The sequence below is a fragment of the Leptosomus discolor genome, chromosome 4 (assembly GCF_034619465.1).
Source record: "Leptosomus discolor isolate bLepDis1 chromosome 4, bLepDis1.hap2, whole genome shotgun sequence".
Taxonomy (NCBI): Eukaryota; Metazoa; Chordata; class Aves; order Leptosomiformes; family Leptosomidae; genus Leptosomus; species Leptosomus discolor.
Genome location: NC_141394.1, coordinates 38,822,886 through 38,847,029, shown reverse-complemented (window position 1 = coordinate 38,847,029; position 24,144 = coordinate 38,822,886). Strand labels below are relative to the sequence as shown.

General features: G+C 40.2%; 1 protein-coding gene across 2 annotated transcripts; it reads right to left on the bottom strand.

Annotated features, from left to right (window-relative positions):
- Window positions 1-376: 376 nt before the first annotated feature.
- On the bottom strand, window positions 377-15,242 carry AADAT (aminoadipate aminotransferase). Of its 2 annotated transcripts, XM_009957044.2 has the most exons (14): window positions 15,172-15,242; window positions 15,016-15,023; window positions 13,319-13,487; window positions 12,177-12,309; window positions 11,471-11,545; window positions 9,965-10,174; window positions 9,411-9,476; window positions 8,115-8,197; window positions 6,754-6,850; window positions 5,877-5,938; window positions 3,716-3,780; window positions 2,165-2,271; window positions 1,606-1,707; window positions 377-460 (listed from the first exon to the last, which is right to left on the bottom strand). In XM_009957044.2, the coding sequence occupies exons 1-14, from the start codon at window positions 15,240-15,242 to the stop codon at window positions 419-421; spliced, it is 1,290 nt and encodes a 429-aa protein (XP_009955346.1). In that variant the 3' UTR covers window positions 377-418. The 2 variants fall into 2 exon arrangements, with proteins under 2 accessions (XP_009955346.1, XP_009955347.1); XM_009957045.2 differs by lacking the exon at window positions 15,016-15,023 and having other exon boundaries at window positions 15,176-15,242.
- Between the last annotated feature and the right edge of the window lie 8,902 nt (window positions 15,243-24,144).

The window sequence follows — 24,144 nt, the reverse complement described above, 5'->3', positions numbered from 1 at the left end:
TTTCAACATAAGGAGTTGGAGGAATGTATTAGTTGGGATTAAGTAATAGTGGCTAAGACCATCTCAGGTGCAACTTCCTAAGTAACTGACTTCCCTGTTTCCCAACCCAAATGGAAAACAAAAGCCAGAACAAAAATCAGTTGAAATCCAACAAAACCATGGATTTGACAGGAAACAGGGAGTTTTTGAGCATTTTAAATGTACCTGAATTCGAATAAATTTAGTAATACAATGTACTGTCAAAAAAATTAAGCAAATTAGTTTTCACATTTTTAATTTCTTGCTTTTTTAACTGAAACGATCTAAGGAAACATCCACTGTATTGTGCTTTCTTTCTAAGTGTTATAATGAAATCCAAATGTTAATCAATATTTTCTGGAGACAATTTTGGTTGCTGCAAGAGCTCCATTTAGCTTTTTCACAGAGCTTCTTTTATAAGGTCAGCCAGTCTCTTGAAGGCCTGCAATGACACAAATATGGTTCACGTTTATATTTCAGCATTACTTAAATAGGCAACACACCAAACCTTCAAAGCTACTAAAGCCACCCTAACCATATAGAAACTGAGTATTTTATACTGCAAAACCTGCTTATATTCTCTGTTTTCCTTTTATAACAACATGTATGGGCTTTGACTGGACAAAGCCCCCACTTCTCTGACAGGAAATAAAAGGCGGAGTTTTCTGAAACAGAAAAATACATATATTGTTGTTCAAAGGTTATTCAGAGTTCAGATGCAACTAAACAGTTGCAGTTTCAATACAACCAGTGATCCATGGAAGAATATCTCTTTTAACTTAATGTAAGGGCTTAGAGGCTCCAAAGATGAAAGAAAAGGAAGAACAGTTGAGTGGGGAAGGATAGAAAAGATACAATTTGACTGTCGATAGTATGGTTATGAATTACTTTTACAAAGAAGAAGGAAGAAATAAAAGGAATACAGAAGAAGAAATAGAAAGACAATAGAAGCACTTAACTGAATGAAAGTACTACTACAAATACTGAACTGTTTCAAGTACCTGAATCAAACAAGTATTAAATCTGCACAAATAAATGTTTCCTATAGTTCTTCCCAAGAAGATACAACTAATGACTATCCAAAATGTTCCTAAAATACATAGAAGATTAGTTCCTGAGAAATTAAATACAACGTATACGTCAATTGTATGAAAGAAAACCAGTATTTTTTCCTTATAAAGAATTAACAGCACACACACAAAAGAAAATAGGTAATTCAATCTCAGGAAGGGAAATAAAAGGTACGAGATGCCTGCTAATGCTAAAGCAAATAGCAAAACTTACTCTGACTTCGGTAAAGCCTTTATGAAAAATGTCTGGGAGGATTAAGTGTAAGAAGCTACATGTATGAGATACACAGAAAAATTCTAGGTGGTCTAAAAATTTGGTACCTTTCAGGTCATTTGGATATGAGTATGCTGCCTAAGAAACAGCTAATACTGCTTCAAAAGTACTGCCACCTAAGTAATAAAAAAACTACGCTAACATTCAAGAAAACACGTAAGGAGAAGTACAGTAAAAATACACGAGCATTATTATGTGAGAAACTGTTCTGGTAAGAATGTAAAGAAAAAAAAGGTCACTTACGAGATCCATCTGGGCTGGAGAAGACAGAGAGAAGGAGGCTCTGACATAAGAACTAGGCTCTGAACTATCGATATTAAATGCTCCTCCAGGAACCAGTAACACCTAAGAAAAATTGATTAGCCACGCAGTTATCACCACTTCTACAGTTTTAAAACACTGTGTTCCATTAAATGTGAGGAGGCTCACTGCTGCAACACTTGTATTAGAACATGGCATAATACATTTCTTCTCTTCAAAAGGAGAAGCCAAAAACATGCATATAGGTACATATATTAATATCATATATATGTATGTTGTACACATGATGCATTGTACTGTATATTGTAATGGTTTAGATTTAAGTAAGCTGATTAAATATCAACATCTGAATACAGACACGAAATTATTTTATTAATGAGTCACCATGCGACAATGCCTGAATTGCAGACTCAATGATAGTGCATTGCAAGTTCCCCTGCTTTTTTATGTGTGCACATATGTGCAGATAGATAGGGTAAATTTATTTTATCCTTCCCTCATTTCATTTTAACTTCATAAGCCATTAAACCATAGGTCATACTTCCTTCTGCAAAGCTTTTTCCATGATCAGCTGCTGTGTATCAGAAACACCCTTAATTTTGATCCACAAGAACATGCCAGCAGCAGGAGGGTACCATTCTGCCAAGCCTGGAGGGAGAGACAGAAAAGAAGAGAAAGAAACTTCTGCCTCACCTTTAACTGATACATCATAGATTCAGTGATGTTGTAGAGTTGTTGCTCCAATGAACTCAAAGGGAATGCAGGCCACAGAGCCAGGATGCCCCTTGCCAAATTTAAAGTACTCCTAATCAAATCTGTGTGAGCTTACTGCACTTGTGCTGGTATCCTCAATACTTTTAGTGAAAGTGATTGCTCTGAATTACAGAAATCCCAAACATTAACAAACTATATTTGTTGATTACTTTCAGATCAAGTACACAATCCAAAATATTTTTTCTGATGCAGTTTCTCTTAATATCACATTGACTATCAATACGATTTAAAGTGTAGCAAAGTGCAGAACTCTCTTCCTTTAAGTTACAATGATTATAGATTTTTCCCCAAAGAAAAGGAGAGCCTAGGAGTTAGGAGGAGGATGGGAAGGCTTAGAGAGGATTTATGTCTTAAATGCTATTTGCAGACTTACTGTATACCTTTTATTTACCTAGAATTCTTTATCTGGTTTTGAAGAAACTATTTATTTGACTTGACATCTTCTCCAGCTCTTCCTTGATGTATTTAACCATTACATATCCACAAAGCAAAGGTCTGCCTTCCATAATATTATGACTCCTATTACTAGAAAACATCAAGACCCTGAAGTCTTTTCCATGTGCGTATTCTCAGAATACACTTTAAGGTACCCAGTGCTATTACACTGTTTTGATACTTGGGGAATTGAGACAAAGGGCCTACCTAGGTCAACAACCCATGGCTGTTCAGAGCCATGTAGAAAAAGAAGAAATACTTCATATCTAAACCCCTGGAATTAGCAAGAGTAAGTACATTAATGATGGTGTGGTGCCCAAGTCCCCATGTCCCATGGAAGTACCATCTATGGTAGGTGGGCAGTTTCTAAGCAGTTATTGGTGATCCTACTTTGACTAAAGGGAGTGAGTAAATAACTGTAATTGCATTATTGTTGATCAAATTCTTTCTATGCTCTGCGATTAACCACAAAGAGACATCTGAAATTGGTTTCTGACCAAAAAATGATTATCACTAATGCTGTATCTTACTTTAAATTAAGTCCACTAAATCTGGCTATTTTGGACAAAGATTTTAAAGACAGACATTTTAAACATAAGTATAAGAACATAGTGGAGTGAAATATATGCTCTTTGTAAAACTGCTTTATACAGTAAAGTGGTGAGCTTTTTTCTCATCACCATCTCCTTGTCCCACCAGAAATGCATGAAAAGTGCAGCACTAGATAATTTCTCCTAAGCTTAATATTTAGTGTCATTGATTTGCTTATAGTGCTTATTTCTCACTTCAGCCAAGAGATGAACTCTAGTGATTTTTCTTGAACACAAAGATGATAAACAGCTAGAAAAAAAATTAAGTAATGAGCTGTGTTGCACTCACTGACCTTTTAACCACCTGTCAGCGGCAATGAGCATTGCATCCCGCTGGGTCCTGTAGAATTCCACAACTCTGAAAGTAAATTATCAATTCAAAGTCATGATCTCATAGTGCCTCAGAGTCCATCTGTTTCCAAAGGCAGAAAAAAAGCTTTTCTACTTGAACAACCTAAGTGCACATTTAATGGAAATACGAGCATATCTTAGATGGGCACGATACAGTATCTATCCTGTGTGTATAAAACTTTGTGTATGTACCAGAGAAGCCTTGAATGCTTCAGCACGTTTCCAACAAAGCATTGATAACCAGAGGAAGTGCCTGTGTGGTTGCTTCTTAAGCTTTATATATGTCATGGAAACTCTTTATGTATGACATCCATTCTGTTTGTTGTATCAGTGTTAGCAATATTTACTGCAAAAAACAGGCATACAGAAGAAAATTAAGGACTTACAGGTATGTAAAGGCACAGACTCAATATTTGTGCATTTTAGCTGAATTTGTATAATAGGTACATATAGAAATGTGGCTTTTGTTGACTTAGAATGAGACAGCTGTGCAACGGGAGGCACAAGAGAAATGCCTGATACAGAGTTCATAAATCAGATGCAAATGTATTCCCATTTCTTCAGAGAAAACAAATTTGCATAATTTTACATTTAGATTTTTTTTAATACTTTCTGAACCAATAGCTTTGATTTCTGGATGTATTTTATTACACCTGATAAACAAACACCAACACTACCAAAGGCTTATATAGTTTTGGGGCTCGGCCTATGCCAATCACTACATTCTGCCTGAAATGGTAAATCTCATTTATGCAGTTTTTATCACCTCACAAATTCTGTTGCAAGTTTTTTGCCTGTTATCATTTTACTTTTCCGTTGGAATGAAATTATAAGTGTTGGTAAGACAAGGTTACCACAGAAATACAGCTGCTCCAAACAACAGGCTAGCTCCCACTCAAAAGCATGATCTAACAAGTCAACCTTGTCCAAATGAAATCACCTGGAAGAGACTGCAGTCAGCTGTTGGGCCTCATCAATAAGCCACCTGACAACTGAGTCTAGAAGGTTATAAGGGTTGCAGCTACCCTACTACAGCACTGTTTTCATCAGCTGAAGAGGAAGGACAGTCTTCTAGTTTGAGCAAGGATGACTTTTGGTTTATAAGAAGATAAGTGAAGAGATGTGTTTTTCTAACTGCTGGAAGTTGAGCTAAAGTGTGGTCTGACTTTCCTTGCAAAACCTATTTTCATGTTCCTAATTCTTAAAACAAGGCAAACCTAGGGCTACTTTGTTGTTTGTCTGTTTTGTTTTTTTTTTTTTCTTCACAGTGTTTACAGTGTGGACAACAGGCAGGTGTGCAGGGGACAGAAATGGCTGTTACAGTGAGACAAAAGAACTTTTTCTGTGTTTTTTTTGCATTCCTGTTACAGGCCTCTGCAGAGTCTAGCAAACTGCCACTGAAGTGGGAAGCTTGGGGTTCTAAGGGCATCTGAGTATGGCATCTGAAATGAAGCATAGATACTCAAGAGACTATAATAAATTAATAAATGCTTCTCCAGCATAGTAAATGAAAAACATATGTGTGTCAGTGAGTATGTAAGAAAATGCCTTGCCGAGTTAGACCTTAGGCAGTGTTTAGTGAGTGCAGGTGAACCTTGCTGCTCTCTGTAGGTCATTCCATCAGCATCCACAATCACTACATTAAGGATGTTACAGGATGAATCCCTGCTGAGTTAGCGAGGCAAGAACTCCCTTCCTCGAAGCTAGGCCGACCCTTCCTCAGTAGCTTATGTCTTCAGTGACTTTAGCCTTTGCTATAGACACCACCAGTTTGGCAGGGGTGAAAAGTATTTGCTGACTTGGAGCTCCCAGGTTCCTCTGCAGTTCCCTTCAGATGGGAGCTGCATAATGACTGTGCCAGTGGACAGGCAGGTTGCCTGTCTGTAGAGGCAGGTCACATACCCTGATGGGCATGTCCACAACTTCACACCGAGCTCCTTCGGGACTCTTGTGTGAATATCGTCAAGTCTTGGTGACCTGGCGTAGCCATTTGGCCCAATACTGATGCACTTCCTCTGACCTGTTCACTGCAAAGAGTGTCTTATGTAGGTAACAAGAAGCAGAATGACGGATGATGGGGTTCAGCATATGACATGACCCTACCTGTCTACATGCTCCAAGAAACCCTTTTCTCCCCATTGCTGAAGCAGCTGTGATATCATAATCTAAAGAAATAAAACACATCATCAATACCACATTTTGAACAGGACTGTTGTGCAATCATCAAAAGACACATAGCCTGATGCATTATTCACAATTCCACACAGGCAAGAAACTGCATGTGGGGTCTCCTGGAGTCCTTTGTAAACGGAGGTGGCAACAGCAACTGACCATTGCAGGCCGTGTTACTGCTGCCTCCAAGGATCATGGCAGTGTTTGGAAGCTGGGGTAGGGGGCGGGAAAAATGGATGGAGAGCTAAATATGGTCATCGGGGAGAAAAAGGAAGGCAATGTATATTGCTTTACCTTTCTGCCCATATCAGCCTCTCAGCTTCAGTGCTGCCTCTATGATGAACTAATAGAGCTGGAAGGTGGAAGCCATATTTAGATGTGCTCAGTGCCTCCTTTCCTTATTACTAACTGTAAAGGGGCTGTAGTTGGCAGCCTGCTTTGTGGGCTGCCAGTATTGTGGCAGAAATGAAAAACAGAAAACCACAAAGTGCTTCTTCCAATGTATGCTTTACATTGAGGTTTTTCAAGTGAACCTACTAGCAAGAGATATAAAGTATTTTAAATCTTGATTCTTGAAATCTGAGGGTTAAGGGCATATCAGCTGTGCTTTCCATTCACTGAGACGCTCTAGTTCTGGTTGTAATTTCTATGGTAGTCTCTCTTCCTTTGGCAGAATTGACAATGAATGTGTGTGCTTATTATATAAAGTGCAGAGCAACTGTGAAAGTGCAAAGCTGTTTGTGGTTTCTTATGACTCAGAATACGTTATCTTTTCTAAACACAATTTGGTTGACAGTTTGGTACTTGCCTGTGTGAAAGTGCTGGTGTGCATTGTTGAAACCTGAATGTGTAGAATAACTCTGTCGATAAGAGGCTTGGGACCTGTCAGAAAACCTATTCTTAACCTAGGAGAAAAAAAAAAGAAGAAAGTTACTACAGAAATATAGTGTGGTAATACTTGGTGTGAGTTATGGTTTAACTTAACTGGGAAAACATGTAACCATTCCATTGATATTGTAAGGATCTTCTGTGCATTTAAGTTTATGTATATCTTAATACTGCCCTAAACCCCAGGCTTATGCAATTTATAAGCTGAGTATCAAAGTCATGAAATTAAAAATATATAAGGGTATTAATTCTTGTAGTAGCTTCTTAATTCTGAGACTTCAGGACATATCCCACATATGTAAGCTTTCCTCTGCAACCATAAAGATTATATGAATGAAAGGAAAGATAGGTTTTCACATAATGAAAAACCATGAATGCTCAGGTTTTATGAAAAACAGATGGGAAGCGGCAAACAGCTTTACTCTTTCACTCCCTTTCAGTACTACAGAATAAATGCAATTTAGACTGATAAACTAGATTCTTATTCATGCTTCAATTCTTATGACCCATCTTTACAGACTGGCTGAAGTTTTTCTTTGAAGAAAAACAGAACCAGTAAGCTCATAGGCATTTCTGACAAAGACAAAATTGCATCATGCCTTTTTTGCAGTGTCACTTCCGAAAGTGCAATCACACTTAGCATCATGTTGTCCCCTTACTTTCTCGGGGATGGGGTTATAATCCCCTAGCTGCCAGTGCAGAATTCACATTACTTATATCTATTAGGATAATAAACAAAAGCAAGTTAAAAATCAAATATATTGACTTGTGTGACATGGAGAACAGAGTTTAGTTTTTCAGGCAGGTGGAAACAACCTGAAAACTCTAAGGCTAGAAGACAAGAGATCAGTATAACCCCATGAGCAGTTTGCGGAGAATGATGCCATCATTTCTCTTCTATACTACAAGTTCAGTGAGTCTACAGGAATGGTAAGAGATAGAAGGAGGAATGGAAAAAGAAGGGAGAGAAGCTCCTAGGAGTTCCAGGAACAGAGCTGGAATCCAGCATCTGTCTTTCTGCCTAGATGGTGTCTGCAAGAATGGGCTGCCTGGGGAGAGTGGCTTAACTATCAGTATTGGAAGAGAAACAGAATACGGAGTTAAATGACTGCCAAGAGATGACATGAAAAGTGAGCAGACTGAGAAAAGCTGTGTATCTGAAAGTACATTCCAGAAATGGATAGGTATTAGATGAAAAAAACCCACTGACACGTCTGATCATTTTGTATGAAGCATTAGTCTTGTGCCTTAACTGAACAGGCAATGCTGAGCTGGCCTTACCCAGATGAGAGAATTTTAGAGAAAGAGTCAGTCCTGATAACTCTGCCATCCACATCCATTGAGAGGAAAGTTGGAGCCCATGGCTTGGAAGAAAAATAAAAAATAAAATTCAAGGTGCTAGTAAGGATTATGATAGAATTATTTTCTTTACTATGAAGACATAATTATTTTCTTAAAGAAATACTTTGATAGTAAATATTTTACATATATGCATTCCAAGGAAAAAATGCAGTAACTTGCTGACAAGTGATAGCTTAGGCTAGCTGTCTGAGATGTGATTACAATATTCTATGAAAGTCATCAAGAAATCAGCTGTGTTATTTTTTGATGCTTAGCCCACTGTTCAGTGTACAAGTCTTCAGTTCAAGTTCTGGTACGATGCCATAAGTAGGAGAGAGAAATAACGATTTCTTTGCCAAGATTTTTTTATGGAGTAAGCAGATACCATAACTTCTAAGATGGGGCCCTGTAGCTTTTTTTAATCTCAAAAAAGGAAATCAGAAGATACGACCAAATTTTGATGAGTTCAGCACACTTTTTTCTTTATCAAGAATTCTACTTTTACACCTTCTCCCCTTACAATCTGACAAAGCTACACAATGCTATTCAATGGGTAAGTGAAGCAGTTCTATTGCTTCCTCCCATAAAAAATGTATTTCAAAACAGCAAATACTTAACTTAGCTTCTACCAATGTTTTACTACTTTATAAGACCAGCTTTTATTCCAGAAGTTAGGTATGTTTGCAGAGTGTGCAACTGTAGATCCATGTGTGAAAACAGGTCAATAATCAATTGATACCCATTTGGGGAAAATCTACATGAAGGAGGGAAGCTGCCTATCCAGTACTACTTCCTGTGGTATCTGGGAGAATTCTCTTGGATTCTCCAAAAGGCACAGGAGTAAAAATGGGGTATAGTAGATTGGGAGTAGGCAGCCTTCTACTGAATGGAAGAAGAGACTGGGCTGAAAGAAACGTTTAAGTGGCCGCTGTTTTCAAGTGCTGCTTCAGTGGCATACTTGTTTTGCTCTGGAGGCGAACTCTTTGCCCGTTTCTGACTACTGAAGGAAACTCTGTCCTGTATAAGGCTTGAGGAATTTGAATCACTGATTAACAGGACTGATGCAATCAAATGCCACAAAGGGGACAACAACCTAAAGTAGTATAGACTGTGAGGTCTAAAACTACCTTGATAGGACATGAAGAAGGTGCATGCAGGATGATCCATGGCTCAAACCTTAGTCCTCTCCTGGACCAGAAAAGAAGGTGTTACTAAGGAGTATGGAAGACAAATTACCTTTTCAAACTGAAGAAAGTAGTAAGGATCATCTTCTATTATAAGGAAATCATATTTTCTCGCAAGCTAAAGAAATAAATAAAAAGTAAAGATTCATTAAAATGTAAAAACACTGTAAATTCAGTTTTTCCTATAATGTGGGCCTATTCCCAGGACCATATTATGATCCTATGGATTGCTCATTCACTATATAGAAAGGCCTATCAAGAGAAGCTTTCAGATGCCCAATTTAGACATCAAGCAATTAAAGAGTAAACATGGCACCTATGGTACAAGGACACACGTATATAACTGAAAGTCTGTTCCATGCAGTGTTCAAACTGTGCAGAAGACTTGCAATAAGTCCAGTTTGAAGCTCATGGCAAAGAAACCAGCCAGCAATGGACTACTGCTGCAGAAACAATTAATCTAATGCATAGTGCCCCTCTGAGGAGTTGTCATAAAGAGGTTCTGCTAGAAATTAGTTCTACTGGACCAGTAATAGGCCCAAATACCACACACAGGGTATCTTCACCTGAAATGAGACTGATATTCACAAGGCCCAAGCTACATACCTGGTAAATCTCCTTCTTGCGCTCTGTGGTCAGAGAGTTTCCAGTTGGGTTGCATCCGTTCGGAATAGTGTACAAGAATTTGGGGAGGTGGTGGCTACGATTTTTTACATCTTCTGAGCTCCAAGTAGATAGAATTTCTTTTAGAGCTTTTGGAATAATGCCATGTTGGTCACTAGGAATGTTAATTATGTTACAACCCAAAGGTCTCAGCTGTTGATAGGAGAAACAAAACAGTCATACCACCATAACTCAAAGGTCTTTCTTTTGTCATTGGCATTGTAAAATGTCATCGATACAAAGTCTTCCTGATTTTTACAGCTATAATATCAAACTCCATTTGCTCATGTTTCACAAGAAAGCTTGCCTGAATTTGCTTTGAAGCTTGTCAAACTTACCACGTCACTCTTTATTTGCCCTGTTAAGCTAACTGAGAAGAAACAGGTAGCTCCTATGTCCAGTTAGTGCTCTTCTCTAGGAAACCACACATGGTTTTGCAAGCAGAAAGGGATTTTGTGAATTTGAACTGTGTTCTCTCAGGACTCATCATGCTCTCACCACAGATACTAAGTTCATAGCATCTTCATTTCCTACTGACAATTTACACTCTATTCCAGTGGAAGTGCCAGAACTATAAGCTACTCTTCACTGACAAAGGGCAAAGAATCTGTTCTCAATAGATATATTCAGCAATGCGAAGGGGAATGAAATGATGCTACTGCAATGACATGTTGACAGCGATATGGAAAAAATATAGGTCAAATACCAAAGAAAAAGCATGCTGTCTCCTCTCTGTGGAATTTCAATTTGTACTGTGTAGTGCTCTGCATTTTTAAGTAAAAATGCAAGTTGCTGCATTGTCAAAATATATTCCTAACAAAGTATATTTGATTAGACAAGATGTATTCCAACTTAGCACAGCAAACAGTAAGAAAATCCCTTTTGATGCAAGGCTGAGACAAGACTGAACTTGTGGTGTATTACCTATTCTAACCCTTCTTACAGTTCTTGGGCCTTTTGAGCTGACATTCAATTACATACCGATTAAGTTATTTTCAGAAGTAAATTTTGCTATTTTTGTATATTTCTTAGTAATTCACAACTTCCTACTCCTCTATGGATGTTTTGGGCCCATTCCAATTTTATACTATTTATAGCTATGGCATAATCAGACCATGAAATACTTCAGGTGAATGTGTTAAAATACCTACTTGTTAGAAATTTGCTTGAACCCAACTCGGTTGTGATGGCTTTCTTTCCAATACCAAATGTGACTTTAGCCCTTGATTTGGAAGAGGAACTTCTGTCCTGGGAATAGCTCTTACAGAACTTTTAGTAGAAAAGCTTCTATGAAGTAGTAATGAACTTAACTGGACTAATGCTAAAAGTTTGATTCTTAGATATGTTTTTGCAGTAAATATGGCGTATATAAGCCTGTAGATCAGGTACTAAATTGCTGTTTACTTCAAATGTAAGATTCACAATGTGTTGTAGCTAAAGAATACTTACAGCTGCTAGTGTCCCAGAGTATGTAGGTGCATCCAAAAGGATGTTGTCCCCAGGATTAATAAGCATTTCAAACACCTGTAAAAGAGGGTCTATTTTAGGAAGATTGTGCCATTCTTGTACACATGCTCCACGCTTCTAACTTCTTTGTGGGATTAAAAATCTTGGTTACATATTGGTAATACCCTAACCACTTAATTGGCGAAGAATCTGCTTTGGTGCCAAATGAAGCTAGGTAATCACCTAAAGAAAGCAAATTTGAAATGGAAAGACAGTGCCCTGTTATACAATATAAACAGTGCTTCAGTTACAGAAAGGATCACCTAAGCAGTAGTAAGAGTAGACTAGAAAGGATAATTATTTGAGGAAGTCTAACCTAATTAGAATTGAGTCACAGAAAAACAAGTAATGCATCTATGTACTTATTACTGCACTACTTGAGTAACATGAGATGCTACCTTACAGCATATTTTCTGACAGGCTCTTTGGGTTATCCAAACATTCATGCAGTCCTGACAGATTAGACTGCCACACCAGTTTTATTTCAGTTCTATTATCTTGTATTGATAACACTGCGAGATGTATATTTAACAAAGTACTCTGCATATAGTTACACAAATGCACTTAGTGCTGAGTATAACTGAACAGATGGAAGAACAAACATCTCTCTGAAAGAAATGCTTTTAACATATGAAGCTTCTGGTCTTACTTTACACAAGCCTTCCTGGCTGCCCGTTGTGACACACACTTCCATTTGTCCTTGTTCAGGACTGTAGTTGGCTGTGGGGGGGTTATGTAGATTCTGCTGGAAAGCCTTTAGCCAGGACAAGAGCTCTGGAATCCTGAAACGTGAATAAGATAAGGTGTATCTGTCATCTTATGTAGGCCAAAGCTAGGCTGTTCCTCTAAATCACTGCCAAATCTAGCACACAGTCCTCAGTCTGATTTCAGCTGTCACACAGATTTTGATGCTGATTTTGTGACTGCCTAATCAAATGATGAGATAAATGCTTCTTGTGGAAAAGCAGAAGAGATGGGCATCTGTTGTCCATATACCAAATTATCACATAGAAATCTGGGTGGAAATGGCTTGCCAAGGATGGAATAGGGGGTGGAGGCTGAACAACATCTGCTCCTAGGAGTGATCTTTCAATACTCAAATGTGGCAATGTGACAAAGCTTGCAATGCTCCCAGTAACAGGCTGCAGATAATAAGGATTTTGGAAATGGATGTTTCAAAAAACGTCCTAAGATCTGGTAGGATGTTCATAAATGGCTGGATTCATTTAACTATTAAGAAAGTCTTCACTGATTAATACCCTGTGTATCGCTGTAGGTACCTGAACATTTTTGCAAACCTGCCACAAGCCTGGCTTGGTGCTGTCTGCTGGAGAGTTCACAAGTGCTAACATAACTTAATGACATGCAATTTTTGTACTAAAAATGACAATGCTATAAATACCTCCAGTTACCAGAAGTAGTAGATACTGACTTTACATGACACCAAAATGAAAGTGAAACAAATACTCCAGAATGTGCAAATTATGTATTGCAATGCAGTATTTTTTTAATGAATGTCTTAGTGCAAAACACAAAATAATTCCTCTTAGTGAGCTGGGAGTCTGGATTCTCAAATACTAAAAGGCAGGAAATGCTCTGGCTTGAGAATTACTAGGTGTTTTTTCATATTACTCACGTGCTCAAAACTTAAACTGAAATGTAAATAGTGAGGTAAATGGAAAGAAGTTTACAAAAACAGGTTTTACAAACACAGGTGAATTAATGCAATAATAAAGGATTGTATGATCCTTTGATTCTGGTATCTTGAAGAGCAAGCAGCTGTGACAATACCCTGCTGAGGCTGAGTACTGGAGTGCTCTCTTCATCAGATCTTCCCCAATCTCAACAGCAGTTCCATGTCCAATGGCAACAGTAGCCCTCTTAAATGGAAAAACATTAGGGTTTGGTGCCCCTCCAGCTAGAGAGATGAGAGATGAAGGAGACTTCTGCATCAGTTCAGCTAGAGTAAAAGGAAAAGGCTTTGGTTACATTTTTATTATTGCAATATTGATCATATACTTTAGTCAGTATATAATAATGGTCCAGAGAAGTTTGTTCTATTTTTCCCTTTTTTTTAACTGTCATGAATTCAAAAGGATGGTAATTCTTTTTAAAGTCACCTTTCCACTTGCATTAAATGAGGCGGGGGGGAGGGGCGGGGGGGAGGGCAGGGAGAGAGACATGGCTGGGACAGACCAAAAGAAAATATCATCTTTGTTTTAAAATAAATTATAAATAGCTTTTATCTGGACTGTTCTACTATTATAAAAGCTTTTTCTATGACTGATGTCTTTTAAGCTATAAGAATTTAAAATCTTAGTGATCTTCTGTTTAGACCGACTTGGAATGATCTGCTTTGTTTTTTGCTAAGTTTCACTTTAGCTGATGTGGCAGTAGTGCAGCTACACTGATAGTTACATATATGATTACAGCTTTTCCATGAGGGAGAGGGAATGTTTCTGGCAGCCCAGCTCTAGTGGCAGAGGCACTGTGTAAATAATTCAGTAGGAAGAAAATGTTGACAACTCCTGCTTTAAAGTCACAGTTTCACAATCATCCTGATCCAATCTATGCAGTGCAAACTGGACCAAACCTCCAGCAAGGGCACCTGATTGCATTAAATCTAAGATCTTGCAATATGGCATTCACGCTGGCTTGGCAGTTTTACATCAGATGAGAGGATAGATGACACCACATCTGGCTTAAAGCCTCCTGTTACTGAGTTTATTCTCCACTACTTATTAGCAAAATTGAGCATGGGGAGTTAATTCTTATCAGCTCAGCAATATGGGTCATGTCTGTGACTTTCGGTCTGGTAAAGAGGTTTACTTTGTCATCAAAACAGCACCCTCAATGTGTCTTTCTGCACAAGCTGTGCTACTTAATATTTGTGTTACAATGCCTATCAATGTAGCACTTGAAAGAGTATAGAGACTGACTAGAGTGAGTCAGTTGACTTAGCGGTACCTGTATGAAGCATTTTAAGCAGAAGAGCAAATGCCAGCCCCTTGCCAAGAGAGGAAATTGACACCCAAAGGCTTAACTAGATATGTGTGTCCCCATGCTCTGATTCTGTCAGGTTCCTGTAGGTTTCAACTCAGTAAACAAGTAGGCAGTTAACCTTTTCTACCTGTCACACGGACAACTATATGTAACATGGTAGCCTAAAGACAGAGTAATATAGAAAAGGAAGTGTAGTAACACTGAGGGGGTGGGGGTGGTGAGGTATTTATGGACATTAACAGGGTACAGGAAAGCTAGGTGGAAAGGCACAAACTGGGACTGAATTTCAAATCATTAGCAGTTGCTTGTTCCTGGATAAGCAGCAGAATTTCAGTAGCAAACTGTGCCAAAAGCCCTGCTTCAGAGGCAGTAGCAGAGATTTTTTTCAGACACCTGCTGAAGTGACAAGACTATTTCTTCTGTCTGGATGGGTTTCTGAAATGGTTTAAGGCTATTCACTTTATTCTTCTTTATACCTGCTTGACATCTCAACCTGACAAAAGTCAAAAGCAGTTAACTGGCCTTGCTTGTCAGCTTACAGCACTGCTTTCTTCCAAGCCTTTAGCCACTATAACCCAGCAAAGTCCAGAACACAGAATGATACCCTTCTTCCAGAGAACCTGGAAAGAACAGGCATATACTCACTCAGAAGTCTTATTGGAGATGCTTTTCTTGCTGCACTCACAGTGGTGATAAACTGGGAGTAATTCATTTCTATGGGAAAAGAGTAATTAGTTGGACATGAAGCTAGAAAAGTGAATAGGAACCCCACTGCTTTTGGTATGTGCATCTCCCACAAGTAATGCTTCCCACTCACCTCCATAGATGTGCCTGTCATAAATTAAATGTCAACTTATTCATGTTAAAATCAGCGCTGGGATTTCTTTTCCTTTTTGAATTAAAGGAAAAGGTTTCTACTTCATACTCATGGGTTCTGTCACAGCCTCCCAACGACACTGGCACAGTGAGATTAGGCCAGATGCTGCTGTTCTGATAAACACAAATACCAGCACAGCTTTGATCTGGGGAGTCTGGTGAACCAATGAACAGGAAAAAGTCCTCTTCCCCTCCCTTTCCTGACAGCTGTGGGGTTTTAAAGGCAGATCACAAATTTGAAGATCTGACAGATCTTGAACAACCATCAGCTCTCTTAAATGAGAATCCAGCTTTATTTAGCTGTATTAAGTATTGCATTTAAAGTGCTTTAATGATTGCAAGCCATCATTGTCAGTCACAACACTTGTCAAGTTGGGGGCGGGGGGGTTGGCAGGATAATTAAGAATGACTTTCAAAATGCTTCAGATGAGTGTCGTTTTTCCCCTCCCCCCCTTTTCCCTGGCGCCCATAGCGGTTCAGCAGATAGTGAACTGCTGTCCTGCAGGAAGCCTCAAGGCCTGTTCTCGCAGGAAAGCCATCTCCTTCCTAAGGAAGGAAAGCACAGGAATGAAACGAAGGGCAAAGAGGCCCTGTCATTTTGACTACCACTTCCAAGTGTGCTTCTACTGGAGTGGCAGAAAATAATCCTCTAGCAGCTACAGCAACACCCATGTGCTGGCACCTGTTAAAAACGATCTGTCGAGCAAGGCTGCTTAAAAAACCCCGCAAACCGACAACTTCATGCTTTCTAAAAACACCGTTCTTAACCCTCCTCACCCCCAAACGCGTTTCCCCCGGCAGCAGCACGCCAGGGCCGTGCCGTAGCGGCGCTGGCCATGCACGCAGGCTGGTGCCGGCTGGGGTTTAGGGGAGAGCTGAGGCAGCGCACCGCCCCCCTCCCCGAGCCACCCGCCGCGGCCCGGCCCGGCCCGGCCCGACCGCCTCTCGCCGCGGGCCGCCCCGCCCTCGCCCGCGGCCTCTCACGGCGGAGAGGACAGCGGCGGCCTTCGGCCGGGCCGCGCGCGCACCTACCGACGGGACGGCGCGGTGCTGACAGCGGCGGCCGGGGAGGACAGCGGCGGCGGCTGCCCGCGCTGCTGGGCATGTGCGGGCTCGCCCGCTCCGTGTCCGCGCAGGCGGGCGCTGGGGCGGCCCCCGGGCGCCGGGCGGGGCCCTGAGCACCCCCGGGGCGGCTCCGGCTGGAGCCTTGGGCAGCGGGCCGCGGCAGGGCCTGCGAGAGGCGCGGGGAACGGGTCCGGCAGCTGCAGCGAGTGCCGTCGTGGAGGCAGCTCGGCCGCGTTTCGCGAGCGGATCTGGACGCCGATCCTGTGTAGATTCGTGCAAAAGCCGTAAAACGCACGGCTCCCCCATCGGTTCCTTCTGTGTAATGTCCTAAAAATAAGGGCTGAAGCTCGATGAGTGCGGGGAGAGGGGAGGCGGCCGGGCGGAGGGCACCGGAGCGGGCAGGGCGGTCTCGGGGTGCGGATGGGCCTGGCGGCGGGGGAAAACGGAGGAGAAAGTGAAACAGCTCCTCGTTTTCCTTTCATCTGGAAGGATGGGCTGGTTGCCCCTGCGTGTTGGGTCTATACACCCCTTTTTAAATAGAATTACTAGTTTATAAATCGCTAAGAAGTGGCAGCACCGTGGAGCAGTAGAACTAAACCCGGTGGTGCCTTGCAGACTTCACCAGGGCGGTGATAGCAGAGTCGCCGAGGGTATCGTTTTCTGTGTGCTCTAAGCCTCATAAAGCACCAGGGCAGCCAGTCTGTGCTCCCACAGCTCGCTGGGGTTTCCTCTTCTGGGGCCGCACGGGATGAAGGAACTTGCTTCAGTTAAAGCACAGCAAAAACATCCTCATTTTTCAGCTGAATTATGCTCCAATTCACGTAATCATGTTTTCACTAGAGCTTCTGCTGACAAAAGGAAGCAAGATTTAGATCAAAATTTGAGGTGGGACATCTGAAAGTAATTTTTTTTTTTTTTTTTTTTTTTTTTTTTTCACAGATGAGCAGGATCAGTGCAAGGAAAAGCAGGATCAACTGTGTTGTGACACATCCCCTCCTCTCTGGGTGTCACGTGCTACACGTGACTGCAGCTGCTGCTACTTAGAAAGGTCCAGAGAGACACATTTTCTAGTCATGGCTTTGGACTTCTGCACGTGAGGGCATCCATGGTCCTTGCTTCTGAGTGCAAAAAATGGAAGAGTGGGGTCTAGGCATAAAGTTGTGTGAAAAAAGCAGTGCAAGGATATGTGAAATCAGGCATACTTTGCAATATGTAGGTCTTCCTGGTTAGCTTGGAGGCAGGAGAGTAAAAGTGCTGGAAGGGACAAGCACTGGAGCATTTCTAGGCTTTAAATCAGTAAACTACCAGGCTTTAAGGTGACCAGTGCTTAAAGTGCTTTTAAACTGGCACTTTTCAAAACCTGCCCAAGGCAAAGCTGAGGTATGAGTGTGAAATGGCTCTAGAAAAATAGAGGAGGTGCCATAGCAAGATATCCAAATTAAAGAGGGAAAAAACCATGACTTTGTGCAGTGTTCGAATCTGCCGGAAAGCTCCATAATTAGGTGGAGTGGATTGAAATAGAAATGGGAGTCCCTTCCTAGTTTGATTTAGGTAGGGAAGGAGTGTTTGCTTTGTGGGTTTGTGGATGCTGTTACACTGAAAATCAAATTGTGTTAATAACTTTCTTGGCCTGAAGGATTTCAAATTTAGGTAATTGCCCTCTAATAGTGTGATATACAGACAAAAATAAAAGATGGGTATATAAATATGAAGTAACCTAGATAATGACAACCTGCAAGAAAACCACAGAGCATATTGGCTATGTCGCCGTGCAGCCACAAATGGGGAGATACCAAACTTCTGTGGGGAGCTGGCTGTGAAAACACTGATTGAATCTGAGCTGCTTTTTGTGTAATCTTGCTTTTTCATTTCCAGGCTGTCAGTATGGCAGGTCATGGCACAGACCAAAGCCCAGAGAAGTCAAAAGAACAATTTCCGTTGATTTCTGTGGGCTTCGTCTGGTCTCTTAGCCAATAATGGTGTCCTCCTTTTGAAACAAATTAAAAAAAAAAAAAAAGGAAATTAGTGTACAAATGTTTGGGTGCTTATCCCAGCTGGATTCATATGGCAGATCTCTGCATCACTGTTTATATTCCTTAGCAACCACAAGTCGAGTGCTCTGTTTTCCTACTGCATAAGGATATTTATTTCCTTGCTATCTTTGTGTTTTACATGCAACTTAGAGCAATGGCTATTTGGTGCAAGTCTTAGGTAATTCATAAAGCATTGCTAGGGCCCATGTACGGTTGTTTCTAATGAGAAATATCTCCTGTCATCTGAAAATGTCTTCTACCTCTAGCCAAAACCTCTACACACTGAGGCTAAGCTAGGTCCAGTTATGTGTTTAAAAAAAACAACCAACAAACAGAACAAAAATACCTAAAGCAATTTGATGTAAGAGAACAAGGAGATGAGGCAAATAACATTCCCACACTATTTGCTTCTCCCCTACGGACTTCAGAAATACCAAAACAGTGTTCCTTTTAAGAGGACCGAGAATTGAGATGGTAAACACCAAAATTCAACTCAGATGCTGTTTTTGCAGCTGTATCCATTTTAGTGAAAAGTGTAAGCAACCCTAAGAAGCTGTGCTGTAGCCTGGGGTATGATAATTTTTACGGTTTCAAAGCATGTTTATTCTGTAAGATTTGAGTGCCCTATTTGAAGTGATAGTTTCACATCTATTGAAGGTGAGTCTATGAAAAATATGATGCTATCTACAGAGCCCCTAGTCGGGAGTAAAACTGCTAGGAGGGTTAAAACCTCAGTGGTGGAGGTCCAAGGGATGTAAAGGCTGCCTTTGAAAAGCCTGGTTCGCCGCACCGGCTGGCGGTGACCATAAGATGGCGCGTATGCACTTCGTTTCCACATAGTGTACTCGAGCTAAATAAAAATTTCAGATAAAATCATATTGGCATATTTTATTTGACTGTAATGGCTTCGCTGCAGGCAGTTTCTGAAACTCCCACCTGAACAGCTTGGCTATCTGCATTTCAAGTAATGGGTTAAATTTCAGCCGGTAATGCTTATTACTAGTGGGAGACAACAGAGTTAAAAAGTGGTGCTGTCAAACCAGTGTTACAATATGAAGGTGGAAATTTTAATGTGATGAATTGGAACGTCTGCCGGCGAGAAAATCACATAAGACCAGGAAATGGATAAGTGTGTGATCAGCCATTTTAAACATCAGAAGCAAATTGTTACTGCCAAGGGCTGTCTTCCACAGGAAAAATGCTGACTTTGGCAGTACCTTTGTGTTTGCAGAACAACCTGTATGCAGCAAACAGTCACAGGTGTGCAGTAGTCACGAAGATCAGGAAGATCTCAGCAGTGCAGAACTGTTTGAATCTAGGATGTGAACATCCCCTGACAGAGTTACTGTAGAGATCAGAGGTACCTCTTTTTCCTGTGGGAAGCTGAAGCTGCTAGGAGAGTGCTGGCTCTGTGTCTAGAGAGAATTAGTGGAAGAGATGTGCTGTTCATTGTCCTTTAGCTTGCAGATTACTTGAGTAATTTCCTGACTCTGCCTGTCTTCACTTGTAAGCTCTTGGGAAAGTAACACTTTTATTCTTCCTTTATGTAGTGCCTTTTTCAATGGGACCCTGATCTTGCTGGCCCCTAATCAGAGCTACCACAAAACAAGTAAAATGCTGTCACTTGTTCCTCTCCCTCTCTTTTGAAGCAACTGCATAGCAAAACCTGTTTATAGTGTCTTTATCCGGGGTTTTGGAACTTGATGCATCCCAAAAGTGGGAGAGGGCTTCAGGAACAGTGAAGGAAGATTCTCAAACAGTTCCAAATCCTGCTGCCTGTCCAAATAAAGTTAAACAGCAGCCTAGGCTCACCTATATCCTGTTCATGCTTGTTGACCACTTCAGGGTTAGGAAGACATTATTATCATGTCGTGCTTTCTGCGGGTGCTCATTTTGTTACTTTTTTTTTTTTTTAATGGCTGGCTCCTTATTATGCTGCAGAGACTGTTGGGTGAAAGTAACAGGACATCCATGGTATTCATAATATTCATAGCAGCTGTCAAATGATACTGTCTTAGAGTGAAGGACTGATGGTTCTGCAGAGTGACAGCTGTGGCTTGTATGTATTTGAAGCAGCCCTCTGTGCTTGAAAGGTGGTTTCACCCAGATATGTAGCAGTCTTATTTTCTGATTGACAACTTTTTTTTTAGTGTACCAGGGCAGTCATCGTTGCTTCCATTTTTGCCTTTTTCCAATCAAGCAGAGAGGGTAACATGTGATCTAGAAAAACAGTTTTCTAGATCTTCTGGTACAAACTCCAGAAAAGCTGACTTTCACAGTAAGGTGTTCCTCAAAAGCAGCTGCTTGTTCCAGAATGTATTCTTTTGATAGAACACATAGGACAATGAAATGTTTTCCTTAGACATGCATCAGGCATTCCTGTGCTTTAAAAAAAAAAAAAAAGAAAGAAAAGCCAGGAGTGATATTTTTCAGATCACTTTGTCCATGCTATAGAAATTGAAATTGGATGGAGCAAAGATCAATAATGTATCCAGTTAATACACTAACGTCCAAATGAAATGAATCATAAGAAATGAAATGACTTCTCCTGACAATCTTGAAATAAATGCTGTTCCATAATACCTCAGCCTTGTCAATTTGAATTTATATTACAGGCAAACAGTTGCTGACATGTGAACTCTATTGTGTAAATCTCCCAGGAAGTGGGCACTTGCTATTATTTGCAACATATGTTATTCCCTGGGCTCAGACTTTATTACCTATTTCACTCAGTGGGCAAAAGAGTGTTTCTCCCCTGGCCTTGTATGTTTTTCTCTTCCTAGCAAGGTCACATGTTTTAGTCTGGCCCAAGAGTGACATGGAATAAGGAATGATCCTAAAGGCGAAGTGAGATACTGGAAAAGTGAAATTGTTGCTTCATTCTTGTCAGTGCCTGGGGAAAAGAGGTTTCCCAGGTGTGATGACAACTGGTACTAGAGATGTGTTGTGCTTCATTGTGTATTTTGATGTTTGTCTATTAAACCTGGAATAATTTGCTGGTTTTGCATCTACTTGTCTTCAAACTGCTGAAGATACCTTCTTGTTGATGTTAATTCTTGATTAGAATTTGGCCTCTTGTCGTGAGAGTAAGTCTATCTTGACTTGGGCATTTATCTATTAAATTTTAATTTCTGGGCCTTGCTTCTATAAACGTAAAAAAATAATTCAGACTATTCCTCTGTATCCTACTGTAAGCCAAATTTTACATTCAGCAGTTGCGATAGAATTATGCTTATATTCCATTAGGTTTTGCTCTTAAGAGCTAAGTTTCTTCAGTTCATGTTCAAATTTCAACTGTAATAAGAAGAAAATCATGTCACTTCTGAGAACAGATGTCTACATGTGTTGTCAGAGTGGGGTGTGGATAGGCAAGATCTTCATATCAATCAGTCTTATGGTGGTTATCTGCCTGCAGTCATTACATGGCTCCAGAGATGATACAGAATTCCTAATGCAGCCTGAAGGTGCTTCTGTCACTCTGAATATACAGGGGATCTGGGGAGATTGCCTGATACAGCCAGTGCCTTTGAAGCGTGCAAATTCTCTCCTGTGTTATGTACCCCAGCCTTAGCTTGATATACTTCACAATTATTGCATATAACTAGGACTCTCTAAAAATCTTGGAAAACTTTTGGAAAAGCATATTTTATATTTGTAAAGACTTACCAAATGGACCAACTCCATGTCCTGCTTAACTTCTCTGGTGGCTATTGTTCTAGTATGGTTATTTTGATATATTGTATCAATGTGTTTGGCATACCTTGCTTACCTTGCTGTTGACCAATGCTATTGAGATTCAAACCTAAAATAAGTGAGAAGCTTCAGATGCTGTGGAGTCTGTCCTTTGATATAAAAAGTTTCTAATGTTGACAAGTTAATCTCTAATGAAGACTAAGTGTTCTTCAACATACTGGAAGAAAGAAAGCAAAAAAAAAAAAGACTAGGCAGGAATGGGGAGAACTCAGAAGGTGAGTGCCACCCATTTGTAGGGGTGCTGCAGGGATACTCTGTGTGGATGGTATTTTTTTTTTTTTCTCAGACCATCTTTTGTTTTGTCCTCCTTTTCTCTGTCATATTTGAGAACTTTGTCAGAACATGCTCGAAGCACTGGGTTTGTCTGTTGTTGATGATTGCTACATGTGGCTGCTCCTTTCCTAATGAAATTTCTAAATGCACTGTTCTGATAATGCTAATTTGTTAATTCAGGTTAAAGCAAGGTCTGTTTTTGTTATGGCATCTTTTTCTACTCTGTAATCTTTATTCAAACAAGTGCTGAGCCTGCAACTCCAAGAGTGAAAAATATGTATTGTTGCTCAGATTCTTGGGCTTCTATCCCGGCAAGTAGTCAAGGTGATCCTTTTTCATGAAGTAGATTCATGTCTGCCTAAATTTTGCAGTGCTGCAGGATCTTTGGGCATCATCTCAACTTTTCTTCCTTTCTCTTTCAGAGTCTTCACTCCTCAGCCCCTTGTTTGTCTGTCCTGTTTTCCTCGTGTGCCTATAGCTTGGTTGTTGGTTCCTTGAACTTCATTCTTATTTTGCTTTCCTTTGTATTGTGCTCTTTCATACTGCATGGAACAGCTCCCTAGTTAAACCAAATCCAATTTCTTTTCTCATTTTGAAGGTGATCCTTAACCAACCTGTTTGGCTTTATAACCAGGGTGTGTTTTGTTTTCTACATGCTACTTGTTACCAAATGTGGTGCTTTGTGTTGTTTTTGTAATTTTTTTTTTTTTTAAAAACGGAACTTTTCCTTATGCGCTGACAAACTGTTTTGCTGCTGCTATGTCTAATGCTGTAATGCACAATGTAACTTTCAAAGGACAGTTAGAATGATGTATTATCTGTTGGAATAGCAGGACAGATGGAAACAAAATCATGAGTTCTACAGGTTTGGTAGATCATGGCAATGCTCCTTTAGTGGTGACAGATACAGATTGAATAAGGTTATATTAATTAATCATCAAATAATAAAAAGAAAGTTCTAGGAGGGATAGTGTTATCTTGTTTTTAAATAGTACGGTTAGTTTCTTCTGATGTTGAACTCCCTGTTCTCACTTTGTAAAACAGCTTTATTCCTGTGTCAAATGAGTCTTGATTGTGCCATCACTGCTTAATGTATTTTGTACATCAGTGTTTGTGTCCCAGAGAAGTTCCTTATCCTTCTTCCTGCTGGCTTATCTGGGGCATGATTCAAAATCCTCAAAGAGATAGTCAGCCAAGTTCATTTTTATGATCTTGATTTGGAAAGCACACTCGCTTTCTGTGTTCTTTCGTACACCACTAAATATAAAAAATGATAAACAGTGCAAGCACCAACAATCTGTGGACTTGTACCTCTCTGTCAGCATATTCAGAGGAAGCAATTGCATTCACAGAAAGAATGATAAAATTGGCTGTATCATACAGACTATGAACAGCATTTTAATGGCATTTTAGCATTCATCAAAAGCTGTTAGCTCTGCAGTTGCTTTTGTTTTGCTCCCTGTTTGCATTCATGCTGTAACTCACTGCTTTTGAAATGGATTTAGAAAGTGCCTTTCTAACACTGTCTGCAATTAAACTGCAAAAGTTAATTCCTCAGGTATTAAGTTATATAAATTAGTCCAATTAATTAGTAAAACTCAGGCAGAGATTGGT

What these genes read in the sequence shown, in the direction of transcription:
- AADAT (XM_009957044.2), bottom strand. Translation starts at nt 15,242, where the DNA reads ATGAATTACTCCCAGTTTATCACCACTGTGAGTGCAGCAAGAAAAGCA. An exon ending in CAGTACTCAGCCTCAGCAGG is followed by an intron (nt 12,310 to 13,318) that starts GTATTGTCACAG and finishes TTCACGTTTCAG; the next exon opens with GATTCCAGAGCTCTTGTCCT. An exon ending in AAAAAGCTTTGCAGAAGGAA is followed by an intron (nt 1,708 to 2,164) that starts GTATGACCTATG and finishes AATTTTTCTTAG; the next exon opens with GTGTTACTGGTTCCTGGAGG.